At 46.9% G+C, this 19382-nt stretch overlaps 1 protein-coding gene across 3 annotated transcripts in view; it reads left to right on the forward strand.

Moving 5' to 3' along the window:
• Positions 1-6679: 6679 nt before the first annotated feature.
• The window catches only part of ECI1 (enoyl-CoA delta isomerase 1), a 29164-nt gene continuing 16461 nt past the window's right edge, over positions 6680-19382 (forward strand). Inside the window, exons 1-2 of one of the 3 annotated variants that reach the window (XM_068244345.1) lie at positions 6680-6757; positions 17139-17237. In XM_068244345.1, coding sequence (XP_068100446.1) covers positions 6706-6757; positions 17139-17237 — 151 coding nt within the window. In that variant the 5' untranslated portion in view covers positions 6680-6705. Of the gene's footprint in view, positions 6758-7151; positions 7353-13607; positions 13795-17138; positions 17238-19382 lie in introns of those variants that run through there. The other 2 variants (XM_068244346.1, XM_068244347.1) reach the window with 2 other exon arrangements.

The raw sequence follows: 19382 nt of genomic DNA on the forward strand, positions 1-19382 counted from the left end.
TAAGTAGAACTAACTAATTACAATAATCAATCAGCGATCAGAAGGAAATGGAGTGTGGGTGGTGTGTGTACACTCAGACAGTGAGTGACCGCACGCAGGAGCTAGTAGCCTATGAACACAGTGACTGTCTGACTGAGTGTCCTAGACTCCTAGTACAGTAAGAGTAAGTAGTAACAGTAAGTACAACTAACTAACAATAATCTATCAGTAATCAGAAGGAAATAGAGTGTGTGTACACACAGACAGTGAGTGAGTGCACACACGCAGGAGCTAGCTAGTAGCCTATAAACAGTGACAGTCAGTGAGTGTCCTACTCCTAGTACAGTATAACTACAATACTATTAGTAAAGGACAGCAGAAATACTGGTATAGATGAGAGAAATAAACAGAGGACAGCTGCCCACAGAGGCAAGGCCCCCCTGAGGCTTAAACCTGTAAGCTTGCAGCAGCTGCCTGTCTCTAATGTAACACACAAGCTACTAACTAAAATACAATGTCTATCTAACTAACAACAATATAGGTGTATATGGCAGGTGTAGGTGAGCAAAAACGCTAGGTAAATGATCACAATAGAGCACTTGCTAAGCCAAAGCACAAAGGAGCAACTCTCTCTCTGTACAAGTCTCAGGCAAGCATGGAGAAACGGAACATGGCGGCCGCTATTTATAGGGTAGGGGCTGGCCAGGGTCCCCCTCTGTGATTGGCTGCCGTCAGAGGGCCTGGGAGCCCTCTGATTGGCTCTAAGGACATCAATCTGGGCTATGACGCTATTCGAGCTCGGTACCGAGCTCGAATAGCGCCGTTTGCTCGAATAGCTCGAATAGTGAATGGGCTATTCGAGTGTACTCGGATAGCCCATTCGAATAGCTACAGCTATTCGGAGCTCGAATACCGAGCTCGGATAGCTGAAAAAGAGCTCGAATATTCGAGCTACTCGAATATTCGAGCTCTGCTGAGCACCACTGATTGGCACATGTGCACCGCAACAATCCAAACAGATTGTTACGGTGTCATTTACTCCAATGCAAATGCCTGCTCATACCGCTCTGCTTCACCTGAACCACTTCCGCTGCATCACATTGCACCGCGGGTAGTGTGGCCAGACTCATAGAGACTAATGGAAACTGATACAGAGGAGTGCAATGCGAAGCAATGCACCATGTATAAAAGGGGCCTCAAAAGTAATCAGCTCCAGAAGATTTTTACATTCCTTCTGTCAGTCTAGTCAGCGCCTGCCCTAAGATCTCAGGAATTCAGTTACTTTGCTCAAATGACGAACTGACCTGATACAATAACCACTACCCCCGAAATGTTTTTAAAAATGATAAAAAGCACAAACACTCTGGACACTCCAATTATTTTATGGATGGCTTGTGGACTGGGATGGAGGAAGGAGGGGTTGAGCCAGGGAAAGGTGTATACACATGTCCACTTTTACCACCTCCATGTAGTATGAGAGCCAGAGCCGGGACAAGGTCTTCCAGCACCCAAGGCTGAGACACCAAAGTGCGACCCTCCATCCATCCCACCCCAGCCATTACTGATCTCTATTAGACTAAGAGGCGCCCCAAGGCCCCAACACCTTAACCACTTGAGGACCACAGTCTTTTCGCCCCTTAAAGTAAACCTCCAGACTAAAAATTGACTCAGCAGCACTGAAAAGGCCTGGTGTTTCTTTAACTGTTTCACGGCATCAGAACTTTTTTCTCTTATACAAGCCTCATTTTTAGCTGCACAGAAAAAAACTGCCCGGGCATTTTTCTCCTAATGCTGTGCAAAGCATGATGGGATTTCTGATGTTGTTGTTCTCGTTCTGCTGTTTTGGTGCAATTTTTTTTTTTTTTACATTTTGAATTTGACATTTGAAGCCTAGCGTGTGCAGCTGGGAGGGGTGATCAGGACACAGGACAGTTGGAACTGTCTCTCCTGCTCCTTGTCACCTCCTTTCAACCAAAAAGATGCCTGCCCCCATGACAAAGATGGCAGCCCCCATGAATCACAAACATTTGCCTGTTCTTTTAAAATGGGGAGGGTAAGAAATTATATTACCTATCTATTCTAATTAACATAACTAATGTAACCTAATGACAGTATGTTTGTTTAGGCTAAAGTTCCCCTTTAAGGACCAGAGCCTTTTTTTCCATTCAGACCACTGCAGCTTTCATGGTTTATTGCTCGGTCATACAACCTACCACTTAAATGAATTTTACCTCCTTTTCTTGTCACTAATACAGCTTTCTTTTGGTGCTATTTGATTGCTGCTGTGAATTTTAGTTTTTATTATAGTCATCAAAAAAGACATGAATTTTGTCAAAAAAAATGACTTTTTTAACTTTCTGTGCAGACATTTTTCAAACAAAGTAAAATTTCCTATACATTTGAGCGCAAAAGTTATTCTGCTACATGTCTTTGATTAAAAAAAACCATTCAGTGTATATTTATTGGATTGGGTAAAAGTTATAGCGTTTACAAACTATGGTGCCAAAAGTGAATTTTCCCATTTTCCAGCACCTCTGACTTTTCTGAGAACCTGACATGTTTCATGAGGGGCTAGAATTCCAGGATAGTATAAATACCCCCCAAATGACCCCATTTTGGAAAGAAGACATCCCAAAGTATTCAGTGAGAGGCATGGTGAGTTCATAGAAGATTTTATTTTTTGTCACAAGTTAGCGGAAAATGACACTTTGTGACAAAAATGTTTTTCCATTTCTTCTAACTTGCGACAAAAAAAAATGAAATCTGCCACGAACTCACTATGCTCCTCTCTGAATACCTTGAAGTGTCTACTTTCCAAAATGGGGTCATTTGTGAGGTGTGTTCACTGTCCTGGCATTTTGGGGGGTGCCTAATTGTAAGCACCCCTGTAAAGCCTAAAGATGCTCATTGGACTTTGGGCCCCTTAGCACAGTTAGGCTGCAAAAAAGTGCCACACATGTGGTATTGCCGTACTCAGGAGAAGTAGTATAATGTGTTTTGGGGTGTATTTTTACACATACCCATGATGGGTTGGAGAAATATCTCCATAAATGACAATTTTTTTTTTTTTACACACAATTGTCTATTTACAGAGATATTTCTCCCACTCAGCATGGGTATGTGTAAAAAGAGATATTTCTCCCACCCAGCATCTGTATGTGTAAAAATACACCACAAAACACATTATACTACTTCTCCTGAGTACGGCGATACCACATGTGTGGCACTTTTTTGCACCCTAACTGCGCTAAGGGGCCCAAAGTCCAATGAGTACCTTTAGGATTTCACAGGTCATTTTGCGACATTTGGTTTCAAGACTACTCCTCACGGTTTAGGGCCCCTAAAATTCCAGGGCAGTATAGGAACCCCACAAATGACCCCATTTTAGAAAGAAGACACCCCAAGGTATTCTGTTAGGAGTATGGTGAGCTCATAGAAGATTTTTTTTTGTCACAAGTAAGCGAAAATTCATTTTAATTGTTTTTTTTTCCACAAAGTGTCATTTTCCGCTAACTTGTGGCAAAAAATAAAATCTTCTATGAACTCACCATACTCCTAACGGAATACCTTGGGGTGTCTTCTTTCTAAAATGGGGTCATTTGTGGGATTCCTATACTGCCCTGGCATTTTAGGGGCCCTAAACCGTGAGGAGTAGTCTTGAAACCAAATGTCGCAAAATGACCTGTGAAATCCTAAAGGTACTCATTGGACTTTGGGCCCCTTAGCGCACTTAGGGTGCAAAAAACTGCCACACATGTGGTACCGCCGTACTCAGGAGAAGTAGTATAATGTGTTTTGTGGTGTATTTTTACACATACAGATGCTGGGTGGGAGAAATATCTCTGTAAATGACAATTATTTGATTTTTTTTATACACAATTGTCCATTTACAGAGAGATTTCTCCCACCCAGCATGGTTATGTATAAAAATACACCACAAAACACATTATACTACTTCTCCAGAGTACGGCGATACCACATGTGTGACACTTTTTTGCAGCCTAGATACGCTAAGGGCCCCAACGTCCTATTCACAGGTCATTTTGAGGCATTTGTTTTCTAGACTACTCCTCACGGTTTAGGGCCCCTAAAATGCCAGGGCAGTATAGGAACCCCACAAGTGACCCCATTTTAGAAAGAAGACACCCCAAGGTATTCTGTTAGGTGTATGGTGAGTTCATAGAAGATTTTATTTTTTGTCACAAGTTAGTGAAAAATGACACTTTGTGAAAAAAACAATAAAAAACAATTTCCGCTAACTTTTGACAAAAAATAAAATCTTCTATGAACTCGTCATACACCTAACAGAATACCTTGGGGTGTCTTTTTTCTAAAATGGGGTCACTTGTGGGGTTCCTATACTGCCCTGGCATTTTACGGGCCCAAAACCATGAGTAGTCTGGAAACCAAATTTCTCAAAATGACTGTTCAGGGGTATAAGCATCTGCAAATTTTGATGACAGGTGGTCTACGAGGGGGCAAATTTTGTAGAACCGGTCATAAGCAGGGTGGCCTCTTAGATGACAGGTTGTATTGGGACTGATCTGATGGATAGGGGTGCTAGGAGGGTGACAGGAGGTGATTGATGGGTGTCTCAGGGGGTGGTTAGAGGGGAAAATAGATGCAATCAATGCACTGGGAAGGTGATCTGAGGGGGATCTGAGGGTTTTTACGTGTGATCAGGAGCCCACACGGGGCAAATTAGGGCCTGATCTGATGCGTAGGTGTGCTAGGGGGTGACAGGTGGTGATTGATGGGTGTCTCAAGGTATGATTAGAGGGGGGAAATAGATGCAAGCAATGCACTGGCGAGGTGATCAGGGCGGGGTCTGAGGGCGTTCTGAGGGTGTGGGCGGGTGATTGGATGCCCTAGGGGCAGATTAGGGTCTTATCTGATGGGTAACAGTGACAGGTGGTGATAGGGGGTGATTGATGGGTAATTAGTGGGTGTTTAGGGTAGAGAACAGATGTAAACACTGCACTTGGGAGGTGATCTGACGTCGGATCTGCGGGCGATCTATTGGTGTAGGTGGGTGATCAGATTTCCCGCAAGGGGCAGGTTAGGGGCTGATTGATGGGTGGCAGTGACAGGGGGTGATTGATGGGTGATTGACAGGGGGTGATTGATGGGTGATTGATAGGTGATTGACAGGTGATCAGTGGGTTATTACAGGGAAGAACAGCTGTAAATAATGCACTGGCGAATTGATAAGGGGGGTCTGAGGGCAATCTGAGCGTGTGTGCGGGTGATTGGGTGCCCGCAAGGGGCAGATTAGGGTCTAATCTGATGGGTAACAGTGACAGGTGGTGATAGGGGGTAATTGATGGGTGATTGATGGGTAATTAGTGGGTGTTTAGAGGAGAGAACAGATGTAAACACTGCACTTGGGAGGTGATCTGATGTCGGATCTGCGGGCGATCTATTGGTGTGGGTGATCAGATTGCCCGCAAGGGGCAGGTTAGGGGCTGATTGATGGGTGGCAGTGACAGGGGGTGATTGATGGGTGATTGACAGGTGATTGACAGGTGATCAGTGGGTTATTACAGGGGGGATAGAGGCATACAGTACACAGGGGGGGGGGGGGGGTCTGGGGAGAATCTGAGGGGTGGGGGTGATCAGGAGGGAGCAGGGGGCAGTTTAGGGTTAAAAAAAAATAGCGTTGACAGATAGTGACAGGGAGTGATTGATGGGTGATTAGGTGGGTGACTGGGTTCAAACAGTGGTCTGGGGGGTGGGCGGGGGGGGGGGGGGTTTGAGGGGTGCTATGGGCGATCAGGGGGCAGGGGGGGGGGAATCAGTGTGCTTGGGTGCGACATAGGGTGGCTGCAGCCTGCCCTGGTGATCCCTCGGACACTGGGACCACCAGGGCAGGAGGCAGCCTATATAATAGGCGTTGTATACATTACAAAGCCTATTATACGTAATCCATGCGGCGATCCGGGTGCTAGTAACCCGCCGGCGCTTCCGAACGGCCGGCGGGTTACAGCGCGAGGGGGGCGGAGCCAGTCGCCGGCGGCTGATCGCGTCACGAATTACGCGATCGCCGCATAACCACGCCCGCCGCCTCCACCGCCAATGGGCGTATTGCGATCGTTTGGGCCCAGCCCTTGCCGCCGCCCATCGGCTTAAGGCGGTCGGCAAGTGGTTAATCTCTCGTTGTCAGCTATTCCAAAACGCTGCTGTAAGTGCTCTTATGGGGTCCCAGGTCTAAGAGACATTCAATTTACTCTCTTCAGCACAATATAGATGTATAATTAAGGAGGCACCATAACATCTTATAGTAGAACTCGGGGAGACCAAGTATATTTTTACTGGCTTTGGAACTCTCAAACATTCCTAAGTGATGCACCTGACAGTACTAGATGTCACCACCTGTAATACATTTCAGAATGTGAATCAGGGAGAGGAAAAGATTTTACAAGGAACAAACACTGACTAAATAATTTATAAATGAGTATTGTAAAAAAAAAAAAGTACAATCTTATTCATATTATTTTTTCTACTTCCTCTTTAATGAAAGCAAATGCATTTTTGGTGTTGCCATTCAAAATGCGCTAATGGCTGTATGTTAATAAATATTCGCCTTGCTGTCCTGCATTTACAGCCTGGTTCCATTACAAAGCTACAGAGCTTGCACTTGCAGTTCCACATCGTCACGCTAGGGGTCGCCCTACGCTATGCTACATCTCGCAATGAGTGCCGCGCTTGGGTGAAGGGTCATTCAAGATGGCGGCGCTGGCTGTGTTGAGGCGCGCTGCTGCAGCCAGGCTTCTATCAGGTGCGTGACGAGTTCCCGCGCCAGAGCCCGCGCGCCACACTTCCCGCTCCAGCGGCGCGAGACTGCACCCCTTCCTCCCTGCTTGCTGAGCTTCCCGCGCAGTGTGGCGCTTCCCCTGTCAGTCACTGAACAGCTGACGGGTGCCCTCTACTGTGTCACCCTGTGCCCTCTGCTATAGTAGGCAGTCAGCTGACTGTTCATGTTATACATGGCGCTGTAGTGCTGAGATACTATTAAGATTGTGACATTAATAGCCATTTTTACAGGCATATATAAAGAGAGTATTAAGAAATTACTGGAGCTACTTCAAAAAAAAAACAAAAAACTGCATTTTGTGCTCTTGCTATTTGTATTATAGGGCAGCAGCATCTAGTGTTGGGCTGTGTAACGTTAGCTGCCTGCAACCATAATGATGGGTACACATGATTCAATTTCGCATCTGATGCGACGTTGTATCATGTGTACATGTCCATACAATCTCCCGTTCAATAAAGGGATAGATCTTCCTGTGATAACTTCGCAAAATCGGTTTGGACATGTCAGAAATAATCTACTCCCGTCAATCAGATGGGAAATTGCAAGAGCATCATATGCAGTTAGCACAGTGGCGTACCTAGGGCATTTGACACCCGGTGCTAGGTATTGAAAGGCACCCCTTACACCCCCCCCCCCCCCCCCCCCCCCCCGGTACACCGCGTGGCTATGACCGGATGGGGCGGAGCTAATTTAAAAGTGCACCCAAGTTTTAGTCAACCTTTCTCCAGAAAATTCACATCATTGCGCAGCTTTTCTCCAGAAAATACACAAAATGTCAGAAGCTTTCAACATAAAATACACGTAATGCGAGAACATTTCACCAGACATTACACGTTATGTGAGCAGATTTCACAAGAAAATACATTCAATCATGTCGGCAGATTTGACCAGAAAAAAATCATTCAATCTTGCGGTAGATTTGACCAGAACATACACAATGTCAGCACCAGATTTGACCACAAAATACACAATATCAGTAGTTAAACTGACCACAAAATACACAATATCAGTAGTTAAACTGACCACAAAATACATAATGACGGTAGTTAAACTGACCACAAAATACACAATGTCGGTAGCAGATCTGACCACAAAATACACAATATCGGTAGCAGATTTGAGTGTTGGCAAGCTGATAGCCTGGTGGGTAGGTGGTGAAGGGTGAGCAGCCTGATTGCCTAGTGGGTAGGTGGGCAGCCTGCTGGGTAGCAGTGGTGGGTAGGGGGGCAGCAGTGGTGGGTAGCCTGCTGGGTAGCCTGGTGGGTAGGTGGGCAGCAGTGGTGGGTAGGTGGGTAGCATGGTGGGTAGGGGGGCAGCAGTGGTGGGTAGGTGGCCAGCCTGCTGGGTAGCCTGGTGGGTAGGTGGGCAGCCTGCTGGGTAGCAGTGGTGGGTAGGTGGGCAGCAGTGGTGGGTAGGTGGGCAGCCTGCTGGGTAGCCTGGTGGGTAGGTGGGCAGCCTGCTGGGTAGCAGTGGTGGGTAGGTGGGCAGCAGTGGTGGGTAGGTGGGCAGCAGTGGTGGGTAGGTGGGCAGCAGTGGTGGGTAGCCTGGTGGGTAGGTGGGCAGCCTGCTGGGTAGCCTGGTGGGTAGGTGGGCAGCAGTGGTGGGTAGGTGGGCAGCAGTGGTGGGTAGCCTGGTGGGTAGGTGGGCAGCAGCGGTGGGTAGGTGGGCAGCAGTGGTGGGTAGGTGGGCAGCAGCGGTGGGTAGGTGGGCAGCAGCGGTGGGTAGGTGGGCAGCAGTGGTGGGTAGGTGGGCAGCAGTGGTGGGTAGCCTGCTGGGTAGCCTGGTGGGTAGGTAGGCAGCAGTGGTGGGTAGGTGGGCAGCCTGCTGGGTAGCCTGGTGGGTAGGTGGGCAGCAGTGGTGGGTAGCCTGCTGGGTAGGTGGGCAGCAGTGGTGGGTAGGTGGGCAGCAGCGGTGGGTAGGTGGGCAGCAGTGGTGGGTAGCCTGCTAGCAGTGGTGGGTAGGTGGGCAGCAGCGGTGGGCAGGTGGGCAGCAGCGGTGGGTAGCCTGCTGGGTAGCCTGGTGGGTAGGTGGGCAGCAGTGGTGGGTAGGTGGGCAGCAGTGGTGGGTAGCCTGGTGGGTAGGTGGGCAGCAGTGGTGGGTAGGTGGGCAGCAGTGGTGGTAGGTGGGCAGCAGTGGTGGGTAGGTGGGCAGCAGCGGTGGGTAGGTGGGCAACAGTGGTGGGTAGGTGGGCAGTAGTGGTGGGTAGCCTGGTGGGTAGGCGGGCAGCAGTGGTGGGCAGCAGTGGTGGGTAGGTGGTGGGCAGCAGCGGTGGGTAGGTGGGCAGCAGTGGTGGGTAGGTGGGCAGCAGTGGTGGGTAGCCTGGTGGGTAGGTGGGCAGCAGTGGTGGGTAGGTGGGCAGCAGCGGTGGGTAGGTGGGCAGCAGCGGTGGGTGGCCGGGCCGGTGCACCTGTAAAAGAAAAAAACCTTACCTGCAGATGAAACCTCTCTTCCGAGTCCCAGGCAGCCTCCGCAGCTCCTCTTGAATGTCCCGCGCCGTCTCCTGCTGCGTCATCAGTGCAGGGCTACGGGAAGATGGCCGCCGAAGCCCACACTGGAGACAAAAATAGACGGCAAGATGGCGTCGGCGGCCATCTTGCCGTCTATTTTTGTCTCCAGTGCGGGCTTCGGCGGCCATCTTCCCGTAGCCCTGCTCGGGTAAACTGAGGGCGGCTATCAGCCGCCCTGTCAGTGCCCGTTGCCGGCGCCCGTGGAGGGGAAGCGCCGAAGGAGGGGACCCAGGTGAGGGAGATGTGGGGGGTATTTCCCCCCTCCCCGCCGACGCTGCCACCCCTCCTTCAGCGCTGCTTCCCCTCCTGTGTCATCAAGGCTTCTGGGGAGGCCTTGATGACACCCCCCCTGGAGCTGACACCCGGAGCGGAGCGCTCCTGGCCGCCCCATGGTAGGGACGCCACTGAGTTAGCATAAATGTAACAACAGATAAGAGATGAATGCTCATTTGCACTAAATAGCTTGACCTATGGGGAATTTAGGTGGTGCTATATTTGGAACTTTTTGAGGGGATAAGCGGAATTTGGAGTACCTCTGATTATTTCAGCTGTTGCTAATACTTTGTGTGGGGCAAAAAAGTCAAATTGAAGCTGTACACTTTACTAATTCCAATAATGAAATGGATGGCGATTTAGGAAAAATGGCCGTATAGACACCGCTTGACAATTTGCTTAGCAGTCTATCCTGGAGAGAGGAGCCCCTCACACTGGTTTTTGGTCCTCAAGCCTGATGCACACTTTCAATTATGATTGGCCAATCACTGACCAATTTTACCTCCTCCATGTAATATGAGGATCAACAGATATTTGACATGATTCACAAAGCTTTTTCACCTGTTTACCTCTGTTTTCACCTTATCTATGTTACATTTTTAAGCTCCCAAAGAGCAATAATATACTTAAAGAGAACCCGAGGTGGGTTTGAAGAATATTATCTGCATACAGAGGCTGGATCTGCCTATACAGCCTAGCCTCTGTTGCTATCCCAAACCTCACTAAGGTCCCCCTGCACTCTGCAATCCCTCATAAATCACAGCCACACTGCTGACAAACAGCTTGTCAGAGCTGGCTGTGTTTATCTCTATAGTGTCAGTCTGCTGCTCTCCCCGCCTCCTGCAGAACTCCAGTCCCCGCCTGCATCCCTTCCCTCCCTGCTGATTGGAGGGAAGGGACGGGGGCAGGGACAAGAGCTATGCAGGAGGCGGGGGAGCAGCTGAGACTGACACTACAGATGTAAACACAGCCTCATAGCATGGCTGTGATTTATGAGGGATTGCAGAGTGCAGGGGGACCTTAGTGGGGTTTGGGATAGCAACAGAGGCTGGGCTATATAGGCAGATCCAGCCTCTGTATGCAGATAACATTATTTAAACACACCTCGGGTTCTCTTTAAGGTAAAAGTAATATTGAAATGAAGTTAATCAGGAACAACTCACTTTGATTATTTTGCTTGTAAATGTGTTGAAAGGTTATTTTTATCAATTAGGTGAAAAATCATTTATGAGAAGTTTTGTGAATATGTTAAATACTATGAGCAGATCATATAGGTAAACCCTCATACTACATGGAGATGATAAAATTGGTCAGTGATTGACCAATCATAATTGAAGAATGACAGTGAGGGGCCACCTAAGTTACACTTTCGTTCCCTTTAACGTTCTTGTATGTTAAAGTGAACCTAAAGCCACGCCAAAAAAATGAGATGAACTCACCTGGGGCTTCCCTCAGCCCCCTGCAGCCGATCGGTGCCCTCGCAGCCCTGCTCCGATGGTCCAGGACCCGCCGGCGAACACTTCCGGTTTGGCCGTCACCGGCCGACAGGCATGGGAACGCGAATGATTGTTCGCATTCCCAGCCTGTATATCGCCCCCTATGCTGCTATTCACTAAGTGCTTTAGAAGTGCCAGGAGGCCGCAATAGCAGCATAGGGGGCGATATACACGCTGGGAACGCGAACAATCACTCGCGTTCCCATGCCTGGCGGCCGGAGACGGGCAAACCGGAAGTGTTCGCCGGCGGGTCCTGGACCATCGGAGCGGGGCTGCGAGGGCACCGATCGGCTGCAGGGGGCTGAGGGAAGCCCCAGGTGAGCTCATCTCATTTTTTTTGTGTGGCTTTAGGTTCACTTTAAAGGGAACCTGAAACGGGGGACTTTAAGGGCCCGTTTCCACTATCGCGAATCCGCATGCGTTGCCCGCATGCGGATTCGCACAGTCAGTACAAGTGGATGGGACTGTTTCCACTTGTGCGTTTCCCCGCACGTTTTTCTGTGCAGAAAAAATCTGCATGGTAGGGCCCTCAGAATTTGCCTGCGTGTGGAATGCAGGCGAATTGCACGCAATGTATTTAATAGGGAAATCGCATGCGTTTTCCCCATGCGTTTTTTGCCGCGAATTCGCATGCGATTTCGCATAGGTATTAATGTTAATTTACACAGGCAGTGACATGGTTAAATTCGCATACAGCCTTGCCTATCCGAAATCGCGGCAAAAAACGCATGCGGAATCGCACCCGCATGCGATTTGCCTGCGGTGATTCGCCGGCGATTCCGCAACGCTATAGTGGAAACGGGCCCTAAAACAAAAATTATACTTACCTTGGGCTTCATCCAGCCCCCTCCAGGCTGATCGCCCTCTCGCCGTCGTCCTGCCCCGCCTAGATCCTCCGCAATTTAGCAGGAAAGTCCTCCGGTCTGACTGTTGGGCATGCTCGGCCCAGCCACATGCTCTTATGTCACCAGGAGCATGCTGCGCTGTGCATTCCGGCTGGACTGTGTCTACTAGCCCCAACTAAAGGACTTTCGGGGCCAAATTGCAGAGGATTCAGATGGTGCAGGAGGGCAGCGAGGGAAAGATCAGCCTCGAGTGGGCTGGAGGAAGCCCCAAGTATGTATAATTTTTTTTTTTTTTAAATCCCCCGTCTCGGCTACACTTTAACCACTTTACCCCCGCGCGTACGGATTTCTCCGCCCCTTTTTCCATCCTTTCACCCCCAGGGACGGAGAAATCCGTACTCTGCGCACTCCCGCCGCTGTCCGCGCTCCCGCTCGTAAACACGCCGCCCACCGCTAGTAAACACGCCGCCGCCCGCTCGCCCGGAGATCAATGAACGGGAAAATCCATTCCCGTTGGTTGATCTCAGCCCCGCAATGATCTGCTGCCGCTCGGCTGAGCAGCCCGATCATTGTGAAAAAATAACAAAGTCCCAGCCTCTTTCTACTTCCTGCAAGAGTCCAGAAGGACGCTTGCAGGTCGTATGAAACAAATTGGTAATGGTGCCATCTTGTGGCCAAATAGTAAAACTACATCCTAACCATTTTTTACACACAAATAAACTTGTTTTACACAAAAAATTAACTCCTTACCTCCCACACTCCCCAATTTTTTTTTTTTGTAATTAAAAAAAAAAAAAAATTTACAATTTAAAAAAAATACATAAATGGTTACCTTAGGGACTGAACTTTTTAAATATTTATGTCAAGAGGGTATAACACTGTTACTTTATAAACTATGGGCTTGTAATTAGGGATGGACGCAAAACTGAAAAAAATGCACCTTTATTTCCAACTAAAATATTGGCGGCAAACATTGTGATAGGGACATAATTTAAACGGTTTTATAACCGGGATAAATAGGCATATACATTTAATGGGTTTTAATTACAGTAGCATGCATTATTTAAAAACTATAAAGGCCGAAAACTGAAAAATAATAATTTTTTTCCCACATTTTTTCCTATTTTCCCATTAAAACACATTTAGAATAAAATTATTCTTGGCATAATGTCCCACCTAAAGAAAGCCTAATTGGTGGCGAAAAAAACAAGATATAGTTCATTTCATTGCGATAAGTAATGATAAAATTATAGACGAATGAATGGAAGGAGCGCTGAAAGGTGAAAATTGCTCTGGTGGTCAGGGGGTAAAACCCCTCAGTTGGGAAGTGGTTAAGGGCTCTTTCACAGTGCGACGTTAAAGTCACACGTTATAAAGTACTTTAACGCAGAGTAAAGCACAGCAATGCAAAGTCTGTGCGATATTCACAGTGCACACATTGCGTTTGTGTGTAGCGTTATTAGAAAGTGCTGCATGCTGTGCGTTTAACAATGAATCTGCTGCGTTACTTGTGCTGCTCATGCTCGATAATGTTTTTTTTTTTTTTTTTCCTTTTTTAAAATGTCCTGCATGCGCCGTTTTCATTCCATACTAAATACAATTTGTAACGTGTGACTTTAACGTCGCACTGTGAAAGTGTATATGCGTTGCGTTAGCGCCCCGTAGTGCGACCTTAACGTCGCATCAAACATAATGTCCTACTGTGCAAGTAGCCTAAATGTAGAAAAGAAAGTTAATGTGTGGGCGAAAAGAGTAGCAGATGCAGTATGAGAGCAACTGCAAGAAGCGAGCTGTCAGATAATCTGCTCTGTGCTGGTGAAGGAACTCTGCTCCCCGAGCAGTAAGGAACTACTGGATGCTGCAAGCCAGAAACTACACAGGTACTTGCAACATATTCATGTGTTTTTCTTGCATATCAGTGTCTGGTGCACAGGGGCGTAGCAAAAGCCATAGAAGCCGCTATGGGGTACTTAAAGGGGCACTATCGTGAAAAATTGTAAAATTTAAAATGTACAAACAAGTTTTTTTTGTTTTTTTCCCAAAGTAAAATGAGCCATACATTACTTTTCTCCTATGTTGCTGTCACTTACAGTAGATAGAAATCTGACAGAAGCCACAGGTTTTGGACTAGTCCATCTCTTTATGGGGGGATTCTCAGGGATTTATTTTCTAAATCACATAGTGAATGGCAGTTGCTCTGTCCAACTGGCAAAAAACTGTGCAGCGAGCAGGGAAGCTGGCCAGCATCATTGTTTTAATCCTATTTTAAATGTTATTTGTCTTGTCTTTGTCTATTTTAGGGAATATTTTTATAAGGAATAAAAGCCTTGCTGAGAATCCCCTATGAAGAGATGGACTAGTCCAAAACCTGCCACTTCTGTCAGATTTGTACTTACTATAGCAGTGATGGCTAACCTTGGCACTCCAGCTGTGACAAAACTACAAATCCCATCATGCCTCTGCCTCCCCGAATTATGCTTAGAACTGTCAGAGTATTGCAATGCCTCATGGGACTTGTAGATCTACCACAGCTGGAGTGCCAAGTTTAGCCATCACTATACTATAGTGTCAGCAACCTAGGAGAAAAGTAATTTATGGCTCATTTTACTCTGGAAAAAATGTACTTCTTATTTGTCTGTTTGCACATATTTTAACTTTTACAATTGTTCGCCATAGTGTATTTACTGTTAACTTTGTGTTTCTCCACCCTCTGACTGTCTCAGCGCCCATGAACTATGTGCAGTGGTGATTGCATGACAATGTAAATTGCCCAATTAACTCATTCATATCCATAGGGTAAAGGCAGCTGGCATTGCTTAATTGCTCCATCTGAGGGCCCCATGATCTCTAGCTACACCACTGCTGGGGCACGAATTCCAAGTAACGTTAAATCTGTAACTCCAAATGATATTAACTTTAAAGGAGCATTAATACTTAATCCTAAACTGGTTGTTGAATCAACAGTCCATGAAAAAAATGAAGTAACCTCATTAGTGGTATGTGCTGATGGGTAAGGCTACGTGGGGTACTGATCTGGAGACATGCAGTGCCTGTGTCTAGTGCTGAAGCCTTTATAAAGCTGGCCATGCTCTATACAGTTTTTACTTTTGATTGTGTTTAACTGTAAACTCTTAAATCTACTTCAGGGTAGGAACGCACTAGGCAGAAGCGCTAGCGTTGCTTAGAACGCTAGCGTTAATGCGTATAATATATAAAGTTAGTCAATGGGCCGCATGAAAAAAACATTTGCTTGCGTTTTGTAATGTGCGTTTTAGAAAACCCTGAACTTACAGCATATTCATCTAAAACACATATAATGTATGTCAATGGTGACGCAGAAGTACAAAGTTTTATTGCGTTTTTTTAATGCGTTTAAAAAAAAAAGTGTGTATTTCTGCTTCCTGTTGACTTCCTAATGATGAGCCAGAGAGGGCATTGTAAATATGTGCTTATACTGGCCACATTCCAAAAATATGTTGCATAAAACGTATATCAGAAATGCTTACAAAACGCAACCTTTCACACAATGCCTAGTGTGCATTTGCGATTCATATGTGCAAAATGCACATAAAACACACTTTATTTTGACAAAAAAATGCACTATGTAGCAAAACGCAACCTTTCACACCATGCCTAGTGCAGTGGTCCTCAAACTACGGCCCCTGGGCCGAATGCGGACCGCTGAGGCGTTTTCACCAGCCACGCACAACACAAAATATAAAACTTATAGATGTGGCCCACTGCACTATGAAATATTGGCGGCCTGCATATAGAATAGCAGTGCTGGCACCACCCATCCACATACTGTAGAAGCCAGCGAGCAGTCATTCGCTGGATTCCAATCCAATTCTGTGACGGGTCACACTGCTGTCCAATTGGACGGCATGTTGTCACCTGGGTAAGCTTCACTGTCTGCATACCTCCCAACTTTTTGAGATAAGAAAAAGGGACACTTAATTCCACGCCCCTGCCACACCCCTGGCCACGCCCCACCACACCCCTAGTCACACATACCATAAAAATTTCATAAGAAAAAGATGTTGTTTTATAATTCAAACCACACTGGTCCTTTCTATCCTGGTTTATTTTCCTTCATAGTAACATTATAAAATTAGTAATATATCAATTTAAAGGATTGGGATAAAGTTCAGAGTCAATCAAACACATTTTAGTATAGAAATATATACATATTTATATAGAAAGGGGGACAAAGTCCTGAAAGAGGGACAAATGAGGGTGAAAGAGGGACAGAGGGACAGGGCTCCCAAAAAGGGACTGTCCCTCCGAAAAAGGGACAGTTGGGAGCTATGCTGTCTGGTGCACAAAGATGTTGTTCGGGCACTTTAAGAATGAATGACTGCTGCTGTGAGTTCTCCGGGCATGATTTGGGGGGAGAAATCAATGCCTAAATTCAATGTAATGTTTTTCAACATCATTTTATGTATGTTCCGGACCCCCAGCAGACTGAAATATGTTGACCTGGCCCCTGACCGAAGAAAGTTTGGGGACCCCTGGCCTAGTGTGTTCCCAGCCTTAATGTACCATCTATCAGAAGTTTGTGTCTGAATGTCTAATTGGGCAAAAAAAAAAAAAATTGTACAGTGTATGGCAACCTTAAAGAGACTCTGAAGCGAGAATAAATCTCGCTTCAGAGCTCATAGTTAGCAGGGGCATGTGTGCCCCTGCTAAAACGCCGCTATCCCGCGGCTAAACGGGGGTCCCTTCACCCCCGAACCCACCCCCGCAAACCTTGGTCGCAAACTTGGTTGTGAAATTTGTTTCCTGGAGGCAGGGCTAACGGCTGCAGCCCTGCCTCTAGTCACGTCTATCAGACGCGCATCGCCGCCTCTCCCCCGCCCCTCTCAGTGAAGGAAGACTGAGAGGGGCGGGGGAGAGGCGGAGATGTGGGGCAGGGCTGCGGCGGTTAGCCCTGCCCCAATGCGGAAGTGCTCCCCCGCTGTACGGAGGGGATTTGGGGGTGAAAGGACCCCCGTTAAGCCGCGGGATAGCGGCATTTTAGCAGGGGCACACATGCCCCTGCTATCTATGAGGTCTGAAGCGAGATTTATTCTCGCTTCAGACTCTCTTTAAGAGGAATAACGCCTGCCCGAATACCAATTGCCCCTTTACAGCATCCTAGACACTAGTAAGGTCACAGTGTTGTTGCCATCGTTTGACAAATTTGGAATTTGATATCTTACTATTTCAATATTCTTTCTTGTAGGGTATGGTCATAGAAGTATTCTAGCATCATGGAATCACCATCGAAGCAACAGGCACTTCAGTAATGATAAGATCCTGGTGGAGATGGATGAGTCTTCTGGTAAGAGAAATGGATGGATTACTGCCATATAAAACTGATCTAGAGTATGTCCGTTTTCCAGACCACAAACCCCACATTCATGCAACAACAAATAACATTTGTAAAGCACTTTTCTCCTGTAGGACTCAAAACGCATAAGCATGGCTCAGATCAGTAATTGGTTGATTGGTAAATTTTGGTACAGAGGAAGAATTCTATACGTCCGCAAATGCCAGGTTAAACAGGTGGATTTTCGGTCTGGATTTAAATCACTCCAGGGATGGGGCTGTTCTTACTGGGGGTGTGGTAGGTCATTCCAAAGGGTAAGGGTAGAAAGCTCTCGCTCTAAAGGTTTTGAAGTGCACTATGGGAGTGACCAAGTTTGTGGGTCCTGCTGATCTGAGGTTGTGATAAGTGTGGTGCAGTTTCAGCAAGTCCTTGTATCCAGGGCCCAAATTGTGTAGTGATTTGAATGTCATCAGTCCAATCTTGAAGAGTATTCTCCATTTTACAGGTAGCCAAACAATGATGCCGTCTATTTTAGGAGTGGGGTCCATAAGAAGCAATGAAATGCCACCTCGCATTTTTCTCTGCCAGTTTAACCACTTTGCTTTCTTGAGTTTCTTCATGGTTTTGGCATTTTATCTGTCATCATTGATACAGCAATAACTATATTGTTTTCTTCAGGACAATCTGGGCTATCTTTGGGTACTTGTATTTTCAATATTTTTTTAATTTTATAGACGAGAGACAGTTATAAACGCCTCAAAATATATTTGGCTCGTACCGATTAAAATGATACCACATATGCCATATTTCTTCACTAGTCGCGTATGTAGCGTACCATTATCGCTAGTCTGCGGTACTGGATGCATCGCTAGGGTGCAAGGTTTGGGAACCCCAGTGCTGTAGAGAAACATTGCTAGGCAACAGCATAGTGATGTATCTATACAGCCTTGGACCCTCGAACTGTCGCCCTAGCAATTGCATCCGATTGCTACGGGCGGCAGCCATTACAAGTGTTCATGAATCTAAGGCACAGGTGTCGAACTCCAGTCCTCAAGGGCCAGATTCATGCCAGTGTTTAGGATGGACAGAGAAATGAAGAAATGGGTTCTATGTGATGAACCACACCTTTGCTAATTCATTCCCGTCAATTAATTTGAGCTGTGTCAAAAATGTGTGAGGACTTCAGCCCTTGAGGACTGGAGTTTGACATCCCTGATCTAAGGTGAAGTATAGGTGACACACGGGGTTAACTAGTTAAGGAGGAAACTCTTTATTATTTAGTGTGGCACTGTCACTTTTCAAACTGAACGGGAAGTCAGGGATCCAAACGCTTTCCACCTCCAGAGGTAAAAACGCCCCTAGTGGGTCTTTTTTTTCACTTCAGGGTCTCTTTAAGTCTCATGCACACACGAGTGTGAACTTGGCTTAGGCAGCCATTTTAGGCCGTCTTGGACAAGAATCTAGCATATGTGCAGCTGCCCTCTGACGTTGTTTGATTCGGCATGCCAGATCTTTAACTACCTAAAGACCGCCCCACACCAAAGGGCGTGGCAGCGGCAGCCCCAGGACCGCCTAACGCCAATTGGCGTCAAGTCCTGGGGCCGGCTACTGCAGGAGACCTGTGCTCGCATCTCCTGCTTGAGGATCTCCGAGCGGCGATCGCCACTCGGGAGACTGTTAGACGGCGAAACCGCCGTCTTTTCACTAAGTACAGCGATGCGATCTGCAGCAGCGCTTTACTGGGGGCAGCTGTGTGACACGGCTGTCCCCCGGCACACAGGAGAGCGATTAGCTCTCATAGGCTGAAGCCTATGACAGCCGATCGCGTCATTGGCTGGCTGGGGGGAGGGTTTTCAGAGGAAATTAAAAAAAAAAATAGTAAATTTTATTTAAAAAACAATAACATAGACATTTAAAAAAATAAATGGGGGGGGGGGGGGGCGATCAAAGAGCTCTGTTGGTGGGGAGAAAAAGGGGGGGGAATCACTTGTGTGCTGTGTTGTGCGGCCCTGCAGCTTGGCCTTAAAGCAGCAGTGGCCAATTTAATGAAAATTGCCCTGGTCTTTAGGGGGGTTTAACACTGCAGTCCTCAAGAGGTTAAACCAAACGTGAACCGAATATAACTGAGATAATTAATTGTGTGAGTAGTAATAACGG

The sequence above is a fragment of the Hyperolius riggenbachi genome, chromosome 7, assembly GCF_040937935.1.
Source record: "Hyperolius riggenbachi isolate aHypRig1 chromosome 7, aHypRig1.pri, whole genome shotgun sequence".
Classification (NCBI taxonomy): Eukaryota; Metazoa; Chordata; class Amphibia; order Anura; family Hyperoliidae; genus Hyperolius; species Hyperolius riggenbachi.